The sequence below is a fragment of the Magnolia sinica genome, chromosome 9, assembly GCF_029962835.1.
Source record: "Magnolia sinica isolate HGM2019 chromosome 9, MsV1, whole genome shotgun sequence".
NCBI lineage: Eukaryota > Viridiplantae > Streptophyta > Magnoliopsida > Magnoliales > Magnoliaceae > Magnolia > Magnolia sinica.
This window is the reverse complement of record NC_080581.1, coordinates 67,856,428-67,867,127: the sequence shown is the minus strand read 5'-3', so window position 1 is coordinate 67,867,127 and position 10,700 is coordinate 67,856,428. Positions and strand designations below refer to the sequence as shown.

Sequence of the window (10,700 nt, the reverse complement as noted above, 5' to 3'; positions counted from 1 at the left end):
ACGCCGTTTAACGCTTTTCTCATATCATTTTCAGGTGCGGATGAAAACTGAGGCAGGTCCAAGGCTTAAGTGGACCATAAAGTGGGGATTTAACGTACACCATTAAAAACTTCTTGGGAGCTTCAGAAGTTTCGGATCAAGTTGATATTTATGTTTTCACTTCATCCATGTCTACATTACCTTATGAATAGGTTGGATGGTAAAAAAACATCATGTTTGCCCTTAGAAATGTTTCAACGGTGGGTGTTATTATCAGTGCAACTTCCTTTGGTGTGGTCCACTGGATCTGTGTACCTGCCTTATATTTTGTCTCATACATTAAAATGACCTGAGAAAAGCGTTGAACGGCGTGGATAAAATACTTACATCACGGTGGGCCCCACAGAGCCCTGCCCGGACGGATTACCGTCGGGTGGGGTAGGACGCAATCCGCGTCCGATAAAAAACCCTCTATTCCTCGCTTCATTTCAAATTTCAATTCCCGGCAAAAAAGCCCTCGAAAGCCATGGAAGAAGAAGATGATGATCTTCCCTTCGACAGCAACGCCTCCCAAGGTACAAAATTCTTCCCTTATCAGATACCATTCTCATCATTTAGGGCGCGTTTGGGTGCACTATCAAACCAAATCGTGATTCACTTCCAGCATTCGTACTGAGGGTTTTGGCTCCAAATTGCAATTGGACTAGTAACGATACTTTCTTCAATATGAATGCTAGGGAAGCATCATTAGCTTTTTGACATTTGATTAAACCGGATGTTTGCAATCCAATCCACTTGCAAATCCAAACGCAGCCTTAAAGAAAGATTTCAACACATTTCCTTTTTTTTTTCTTTCTTTCCTTATTTTGTAATTTGAGGATGCATCTTGAGTCTTATTGGGCTTGTAATCTGTAGTCTCGCTTCATTTAAAAAATGGCGGTGATTCTTTGAATGTACAGATGCATAGTTGTACGGCAATCTAGATCGTTTAAATCGCTGACCCAACTGTGGATGGAGCATAATTGGAAAATGGCACCGAGAAGATAATAGTAACCATCTGATTTTTTCCCTTTGATTTTGGACCTTTCACTATTTTAACTTGAACTATCCATTTGATAGCCATTGGCTTGATGGTTAGGATTGCTTGATCAGTGTGGTTTTAGATATATAATCCATACACAACGAGAATCACAATTTGGATGGTCTGCGTAGCTGCATACTGGTTCTATATTGAGGAGGGTGAGTCAAATGGTGCAAAACTGAGTCTAGCCTTTAATTTATAACATTTTGGCCGGCATTAATTGACATGACAATCGTTGGATCCTGATTGACTGTTCAGAGGTGGTGGGCCCCACATCTGACAATGGCTATTCATTGACTTGATTTGTATGCAAATTCAATATGATTGGCTCATGTTGGCTAGCTTCTCCATTACTTATTGCCCATCATACTCAGTTGAGCCAGTGGGTCATATCTGGGCCGTTAAGTAGCCGTGCCCCACTTGGAACATGCTCTGGGACAAAAACTAGGCAGGTCCATTCATCTAGTGAGCTTCACATGTATGAGAGGAGAAATTATAATCGATTAAAGATTCATTCTCGACGTGCACATATGGCCCATGGTACCCTGCCTGATTTTCGGACCAGGGCACATACACCGTGGGACTTGTTTGATGAATGACTCAGAGATCGTAATCGTGTGGAATTGACTCATCTGCAAATTCAATGTGGTTGGCTCATGTTCATTTGTTCCTTCATTAATTATTGTCCCGCATTCCTACCTAAGCCGATGTGTGATATCCGTGCAATTTGTTAGGTGTGTCCCACTGGGAACATGCTCTGGCCCAAAAGTGAGGCAGGTCACTCAACAATTGAGCCTCATGTATATGATAACAGAAAGAATATAATTGACTGAAGATCCTTTGTCAATCTTCACATGTGGCCAATGGTGGGCTTGCCCAATTTTTGGATCAGGGCACATACACAGTGGGGCCCATTCGGTGAATGACTCAGGTTTTGCACTCGTGTTCTCATTGGCACTTGTGCTCATGAGTAGTCTGTGGAAGTATCCAATGCAGTCTGTACCACTCTCTTTAGTCAAGTTTCTCACGGTTTAGGGGGAAGAAAATCTACATCGGTACATATATGAGAATTGATCAGATGTAGGCAATGTATGTAAACTTTCATGCACAGCTCCATCTTTCCTGCCAGCATGTCGTGACTGTAGGACATTTGAGCTATGCAATAGGTGGGCCACACCATGAAGATCACCATGGTCAATAATTGGGCCGGTCCACTCATTGGTCAGGAAAATCTTACTCACATATGCATGTATCACCCTTTAGTTCATAAAAACACATGTTCCCTTCTCCACTAGCAGCCAATACATGAATGAAAACATTCTTAATGGCCGTTAAAACATTTGCACTACCAATATAATGGGCCTTTTGGGATTTTCCATGTATAATCATGGTTATTAACTTATTATTACTATTTTGAATCATCCATTATCATAACTTTTGCACTTTGCTGTTCCACAATGGCCACCATATTTGCATGACTCCTAATATTTTGAACTTTAGGTTTCTACAAAGCAGAAGCAACAATAATTTGTTTCTGTTGAAGCTTATCCCTTGTACATTTTCTTGATATTTTAGCGATAAAAAGACTTCCTCTTCGGGGCATGGAATCTGTCATTGCTACGGTCAGCGGCTACCATGGATTAGAGAAGTTTAAACTCATCAAGCTCATCACTCAAACCGGTGCTAGTTATGTCGGGACAATGTCTAAATCGACGACACATTTGGTGAGTTTTGAAATGAAGGAATCAATTATAGATTATGATTTCATTTTACGTCTTGTTCTTATGATAATTGCTTACTGGCTTTCAAATTTTCTGTTTACATGGTCCTTAGGTATGTTGGCAGTTTGAAGGAAGGAAATATAGTCTGGCTAAGGATTTGGGAACAGAAATAGTTAACCATCTTTGGTTTGAGAATTGCATGAAGGAAGGGAAACGCGTTCCAGAGGGCCCACATACCATGCAGAGGTATACTTGCTATTCCTTGTGCTGCTTAAATAGAAAAGCCAGAACTGCATTTTAATATTTATATTTTTCTTTTTTGTTTTTGGGCTCTGAATTGTATGGTTTTCATTCCAATCATCGTATAGCCTTCTCTATCTCCTTCAACACCCCCCCCCTAAGTTTTTGCTTCTATGCTATTCTTTTTCAATGTTGAATTTCCCATTAGGGTGACTTTTGTGTCATAGTTAAAATAAATAAATTATATGAATATGGTGAAGACTGGTCCCACTGGCACCACAATAGCGTTTGACTGTTGATCTAACTAGATTTATCATTAGACTATAGATTGGGTCTATAATGCAGGGGCATTTCACACCGGGCTCGAGTGGGGTAGCCCGTGGGATGTGGGGACACACTCGGGGTGGGCGGCCCATGTGATTTGGGGCCCACGAGAGGGGTTCAGCCGAGGTCCTAATCCATGAGATGTGGGGCCTGGGCTATGAGATAAAGGGATTAATTCGCCATACTCTAACAGTTCGAGCTCTTAAAACAAGTGGTTAACTGTCCTGCATCAAATTGGTATCAGAGCGGGAGGTTTCATGTTCGAGACTCCTCACCGGGGGTGATTAATGCGCATGTTACTCGGGGTAGCTTGTGGGATGCGGGGGCACACTCGGAGTGGGTGGCCCGTGTGAGGTGGTACCCATGTGATTTGGGGCCCACGAGGGGGGTTCGGCCGAGGTCCTAACCCATGAGATTCACATTGGGCTCGAGTGGGGTAGCCCGTGGGATGTGGGGATACACCCGGGGTGGGTGACCCGTGTGATTTGGGGCCCACGGGGGAGGTCTCGTGTTCGAGACTCCTCACCGGAGGTGATTAATGTAGGGGCATTTCACATCAGGCTCGAGTGGGGTAGCCCGTGGGATGCGGGGACACACTTGGGGTGGGCGGCCCATGTGATTTGGGGCCCACGAGCCCACGAGGGGGATTCAACCGAGGTCCTAACCCATGAGATGTGGGGCTTGGGCTATGAGATAAAGAGATTAATTCGCCATACTCTAACAGTTCGAGCTTTTAGAGCAAGTGGTTAATTGTTCTGCATCAATGTAGATCATCAATCAAGACAATCCGAGTGGTTGGATTTGTCAAATCTTTGGTTGACCATCTTGTATAGCTATTTGGTTGTATTATTCATGTATTTCTCATTTTCCTTTTTTTTTTTCTTTCCCTATGATATTTTCACATTTTTTGTAAAAAAGAAAGAAAACGCCACTATGCTTTGATATTGGTCTAAATATGCATTGCACACATTGTTTTTCAGCCTGGTCAATACCTCTGTGATACTAGTATTAAGAACTTGTATAATGTATGGTTCTCTTAACCAGTGTTTTGAATAGCGCATGTAGCGTAGCTACGACGCTGCGTAGCATTAACAAATAGCGTAAATCCCCTGTAAGGGTCATAGTGTATGCGTAGTGTACACATAGCGTATGTAGTGCCATAGCATATGTAGCGAGCGATACTTTTCTTTTAATGAAAGATAATTATATTTTGTATTTTTTACTCAATACTCTCAACCTTTGGGATTTTAATTTCTTTTCATACATGTGACTTGTGGTTTCAGTTAAACATTATTAATGAAAGTGGTTTGCTTAGAAAGTTGTTGATGTGAATCACGTGATTATATATGTGGATTGACTTTTGACAAATGATAATTAATAGCTTGTTCGAACATGCTTATACTTGAAAAAATGAATCATCTTTTAGGCGCGCGCGCGCACACACACATATATATTGTTTTTTCTTACTATTTATTATTTTCTTAATTAAAAGGACTAAATGTTACGCAACATGCTATTGCTATATAAAACATTGCTCTTAACATTCTATTTGTATGCCACAGATGGATATGCATATGTTGCAATTGTCCTATGAAGGAGTTCTTTTGGGCATGGGCCATCCATGGTGTAACGCAATAATCTTTGATTAACGAAGCATGGGCATCACTTGTCAGAATTGAAAACTGGTGGAAATGATAGTTTTAAAACTTGGCCTAATTGACTGGTCTCAATTGGATCTTGAGCTGACTCAACAAAAAAATTGATTCTTGCGAGTTTCAGTTGGACATTTTTGGAGATTTTTCAAGTTCTCCATAGTTATTTATTTATTTATTTATTATTATTATTATTTTTTTATAATTATTTTGGGTGGACTAAACTTTTTCCTATATTTTGTAGGGTTTCATATGTTCTAGGTTTTTTTTTTTCCTTTTATATTTTTATTAATTTGGATATTTAATAATATGTTATTTATTTATTTATTTATTTATTTAATTTAAGATTGATAATATCTACATTGGCGTGTATCAACCATGGTGTGTATTGCTCAAAGCTTTTGTTATGTATCCTAAGATTTTCTGCAAACATTACATGTTTCATATGCATCTTAAAAGTTCATTTACATTTTTTCCTCGTCTCTTGGTTCATTTGTTCTAATTGATTAAGCTACATGAAGAGTAGTAAGTTTTCAACTTTTTGCCTTTTGTGTTATGTTTTGTTTCTACTTCTCATGCTAATCAAGAAGTAGATTTTCTGCAAACAATACATGTTTCATATGCATCTTAAAAGTTCATTTACATTTTTTCCCTATATCTAGGTTCATTTCTTCTAATTGATTAACCTACATGAAGAGTAGTAAGTTTTCTACTTTTTGCCTTTTGTGTTATGTTTTGTTTCTACTTCTCATGCTAATCAAGCAGTAGATTTCTAATCATACTTTAAGTAATGGGTAGATATTCATTGTTGTATTTTTATTTTGTATTCTCTTGATTCTTTGCAGTGGGAAGCAAGTGGGCCCCTTGTTGTGGAAAGCGACAACTGTGGTATATGCTCCTGGTAAGAAAGGGCGCCTTTTGATTGGAAAGGAAAAGAGAGTGTTGACTGATCGGTCCAATGCATTGGATGATTCTAATACCCGAGAGATTGATACAAGGTATTTAGATGTTGGATGCTCGTCTTGGGTTGATTCTCACTTGCTAAGACAGGTAATTTCAGCAATCTAATGGCATACTCAATCAGCTATTTAAATTGCTCATTTTCCTAAAAAGAGAGAAATTCTAAAGTGATACATGCGAGGAGATATTGAATAGGTGAATTGCGGCACACATGCCAGTGTGCACACTCTGATACATGTGTGACAAATCCGGGCCATGTGACATCCGCTCTATGTGAATATGCCCTTTGCCAAAGAACAGGATGGTCCACTAGTCATGTATGTTGAATATGATGTCAATTAAAGTCTTTCTAATTGTCCATTTTCTCTTGTAGTAGTGTGGTCCAACTGATGATTGCAACGGCCCAAGTTATGGGCCAAGTAATGGTCACAAACTGTTCCATGTAATGATTCACCCAATCTTGGACACATGCTACTTTGGCATTTATTTTGTGATTCATCTCTTCAATCTCTCCTTTTGTGAATCGCCATAGCATTCCTCAAGGAGATAAATACTGCTGTAGCATTTGAAGAAGATTGTGCATGCTGTGTTTTAGGCTGCGACTTTAGCATAGTTCTTTTTAAGTACCTACTGCTGCGTTTGGAAGTGTTATATTTACATGGTCATTGGCTGAAATGGCCACTGTGCTTGATATGGCTCTTTACTACGTGTATCTCCTTTGCTACTCAGTGAATGTTTGGACTTTCTTCTTTCTGCTGCGCTTCATGCTCACCAATCTAAACCAATTTCATAAGTTAAGTCTGTGCAACTTAAGTCAGGTTCAATGGGTGTTAGTGCACTTTTCCACTCCAAACAGAACCTAAAAGCCAGTGAAATTTTCAAGAGGTCTATGTCCTCTAAAAGGTTAGTTTTGCTTAGTTTACAGTTAATTTTGAGGTATTTCCATAAGGTTCTATAACTCCAAAGTATGAGTGTTAAAAAATGATTTGTTCTTGGAAAGGAATTTTATGATTGCAATACATCCCGTGACTAGAAAAGGAAGCGCTACTAAATAACTGGAGTCAAGCTGCTGTTAAAGTGGGAGTGTATATGATATTGCAGAAGTTTTCTCCAATCAAGTTTGAAGATGCAGGGACTCTTTCCATTAGACAAATGCCTTTTCATGCCGTTGCTTTCTGAGTCAGCTATCATTAAATTAACCTTTTGATATTTTATTGAAAACATGCTGCTGATGCAGTAAATGAGCGTGCCAAAAGTATAATGAATATGATTAGTTCAATTTACACGGTCATGGATGATGCTTAAGAACTTCAGACTTGGCTGCAACTCAAAGAGGGCTCAAGTCCAAGTTGACTTGAGAGTTGTTTTTTTTTTTATTTGATTATTTTTTTTTGAAAAAGTCAACCACATAAAGTGAAATTCTGAAGGACTACTGCATCGTCAATAGAGTGAAAGCTACAATTTTGTCTTAATAATTCACAATAAGAGTGATGCTAATTCCTCATGCATGTACGTACCCCTATGTAACTGGCACATATGTGGAATTTCTAAGTTGTTCATCAGTTGGGCACCACCCTGCAGATGCACCAGTGCAGAAATCAGGTCGCTACATTCATCAAGTGGGCAACTGCGTGCAGAACAAGTGAAATGCTAAAAGACCAGGCCAAATTCTCTTGTCGGTCCATTTTTTCTTACTCTGACTGGCTTGGCTTTTGGGCTAGGACATTGCATTTTGGGTCCACCTGCTGGACAACATGGATGTCATTTTTGTGCCATTGTCACATGTGGCAATGTGTAGATGGATTGCGTTCTACACATGGCTATTTAGTTAGCCTTTGCATGATGGTAATATACCTGAATGTTAGAAGAGTTTGATGCTTCAACTGCCTTGTTTTTTAATATGATGTTAACTCATTGCATTAAGGGTCTGTTTGGTAGTAAGGTACAAAACATATTCTTGTAGGAACATTGATTGAGAGGTTGTAATCATTAAAAACTTTCTGAATCAAACATTAAGGCCCTGTTTGGTAGATGCCTAAAACTGAATTCATCCCATTTTAGTTAACAGCAATTATGTATTAGAAACCTTCACTACAAATTGAGGTTTGTATTAGAGGTTTCAAATACATAATTGCTGTTAACTAAAATGAGATGAACTCATTTTTAGGCGTCTGCCAAACAGGGTCTAATACTCGTAAATTAACAATTCATGAAGTTTTTCTCTATGACAATTTTGCTGTTTATAACATTAATAGTTAAGTGAAGGGAAAAGGTATAATGTTTATACCTTATATATATATATATATATATGTCCTAGTATGTTTGGTAGATGCCTAAAACTGAATTCATCCCATTTTAGTTAACAGCAATTATGTATTAGAAACCTTCACTACAAATTGAGGTTTGTATTAGAGGTTTCAAATACATAATTGCTGTTAACTAAAATGAGATGAACTCATTTTTAGGCGTCTGCCAAACAGGGTCTAATACTCGTAAATTAACAATTCATGAAGTTTTTCTCTATGACAATTTTGCTGTTTATAACATTAATAGTTAAGTGAAGGGAAAAGGTATAATGTTTATACCTTATATATATATATATATATATGTCCTAGTAGCAAATAGACCCTATGCTTTGACAAAAGTCACACAAAATATGCCATAAACGCTGTAATACTTTTCAAATCAGAACAAGTAAGCTGAAGAATCATTATTCTTGAGTAGTTATCTGCTGTCACAAGAAGCACAGGTGATAAGTCGATTTACGATTCATACCACAATGAATTTAATAGATTAGTGTATACATTTATTGTTTGTCTTTCACTAGGCACAAGGTGCAAATGATGGTTTAAAAAAAATGAAGCCTCCAGTTCTTATCTCAATATGAATTTAAGGGGAAAACACTAGCCCACTTAATGCTGATTACGTTTTTTTGAAAGGTAATGTAATTTTATTCAAAGAAATCGCCAAAGGCAAAAAGGAGAGCTACGACCTGAACAAGGAAAACAAATTACATTCATCAAGGGCCTTTAAGCAATTGGCCCACATCACTAAATCTATCTTAGCCTAATTGAAAACATCCATCACCAATCTACTCGTTCCGAAAATACCGACTGTTCCTTTCCCCCTAGATGGCCCCTACAACAACCATCAAGACAAGCCACCACACCGTCCTACCTTCTTTCCCAACTGCGCCATTGTGCTAGGCCAAAAGCAGCTCTTTGATTGACCCCCTGACATCACCCACGAAACTGAAAGAATATAAAAAAATCTATCCTGCATGCTTTGAGCAAAAGGGGGCAATGAAAGAGCAAGTGATGAACTAATTTCGTGTCTTTCACGCACATCACGCAAATGTTTGGGAGCACCATTGACCTTTTTTGAAGATTATCGATTGTGAGGATCCTCTTTCTACCTGCCAACCAAACGAATGCTGCAACTTTTGGAGGGGCACCGTGGAACCAGACATTAGAGGTGTGGCCACATCCCGCTCCCACCGTTGATCTCCAAAGCAACTTGTAGAAAGATTGAACAGAGAAACAACCCAACTTGTCCAATCTCCACACCAGCATGTCCCTCTCGCTTGTAGATGAGTATAAAAAACGAAGGCGCTCCAACAACCTAATAAAATCATCCACTCCCTCATCTGATAAATTTCTATGTCACGAGGAAGACAATACCATTGCATCACCACAAATTGAGAAGCACCAAGCAATATGGATATTCTTTACCAGCGACAACTGAGCTAATCTAGAAACTTGATTACGAGTGATTTGTCCTCGACCCACACATCCTCCCAAAAGTAGATCCCATTGCCATTGCCAAGAGAAAAACTGATGCCCTCAAATTTAACCACCAACTTCTTAGTATCCTTGCACATATCTGAAGCCTTGTATGAAGAAGATTCCTTTACCCACCTCCCCCCTTCTTGAGTCGCTCACAACCGCTTCTCTCCACAAACTCTCATCCTCTGTGGTAAGCCTCCACAACTGTATACTTAACAATGTGAGGTTCATCATCCCCAGACCCCTAATGAGACTAGCTGATTGACCTTTGTCCAACATTTTACTTAGCACCTTAGTAACCACCACAGGCAGGAAGGGGGAGAAGGGATCGCCCTACTGAAGACCCCTCGACGCCTTGAAGAAGTCTTTATGGGCCCCATTCATCATCATAAAAAAACTTGGCTGACTGGACGCATTATTGGATCCACCTTCTCTACTTTTGTCCACATCCCAACCGCTACAACTAGAGCTGGGCACAAACCGACCTGATCCGGCGGATCCGGACCGATCTGAACCGAATCGAAGGCTTGGATCGGTGCGGATCGAGTAGGATCAGTCAGATCCGACCGTTCATCGGATTGAGTTCGGATCGTGGTCAATCCGGACCAATTCGAACTGAATGGATCCGATCCGACCCGTTCCGATCTGATCCGGATCTATTTATACTAAGTATATATAGTTTTTAACTTTTTAATATAATAAAATGATCTATAAAAATAGATGGACGGCATGGATGAAATAAATATATCATGCTGGGATCCACAGAGCACTGACCACTAGGCACGGCTGGTAGTAGCGGGAGTAGCCAGTCCGTCTCCTCGGTCATCTCAACCGGTGCATCGAGCACCACATTCAGACTTAGAAATCGGATTGCCTTACTTGGCACGCTTTTTTCGTACCGAGTAAACTATGTTGGCCCACTATGAATTCCTGTCGTTTATCCACGCCGTCCATAAGC

At 39.6% G+C, this 10,700-nt stretch overlaps 1 protein-coding gene across 1 annotated transcript in view; it reads left to right on the top strand.

The window, feature by feature from the left end:
- The first annotated feature begins 385 nt into the window (after window positions 1-385).
- The window catches only part of LOC131255066 (uncharacterized), a 31,303-nt gene continuing 20,988 nt past the window's right edge, over window positions 386-10,700 (top strand). Inside the window, exons 1-4 of the mRNA XM_058255764.1 lie at window positions 386-554; window positions 2,636-2,784; window positions 2,894-3,027; window positions 5,843-6,047. Coding sequence (XP_058111747.1) covers window positions 506-554; window positions 2,636-2,784; window positions 2,894-3,027; window positions 5,843-6,047 — 537 coding nt within the window. The 5' untranslated portion in view covers window positions 386-505. The remainder of the gene's footprint in view (window positions 555-2,635; window positions 2,785-2,893; window positions 3,028-5,842; window positions 6,048-10,700) is intronic.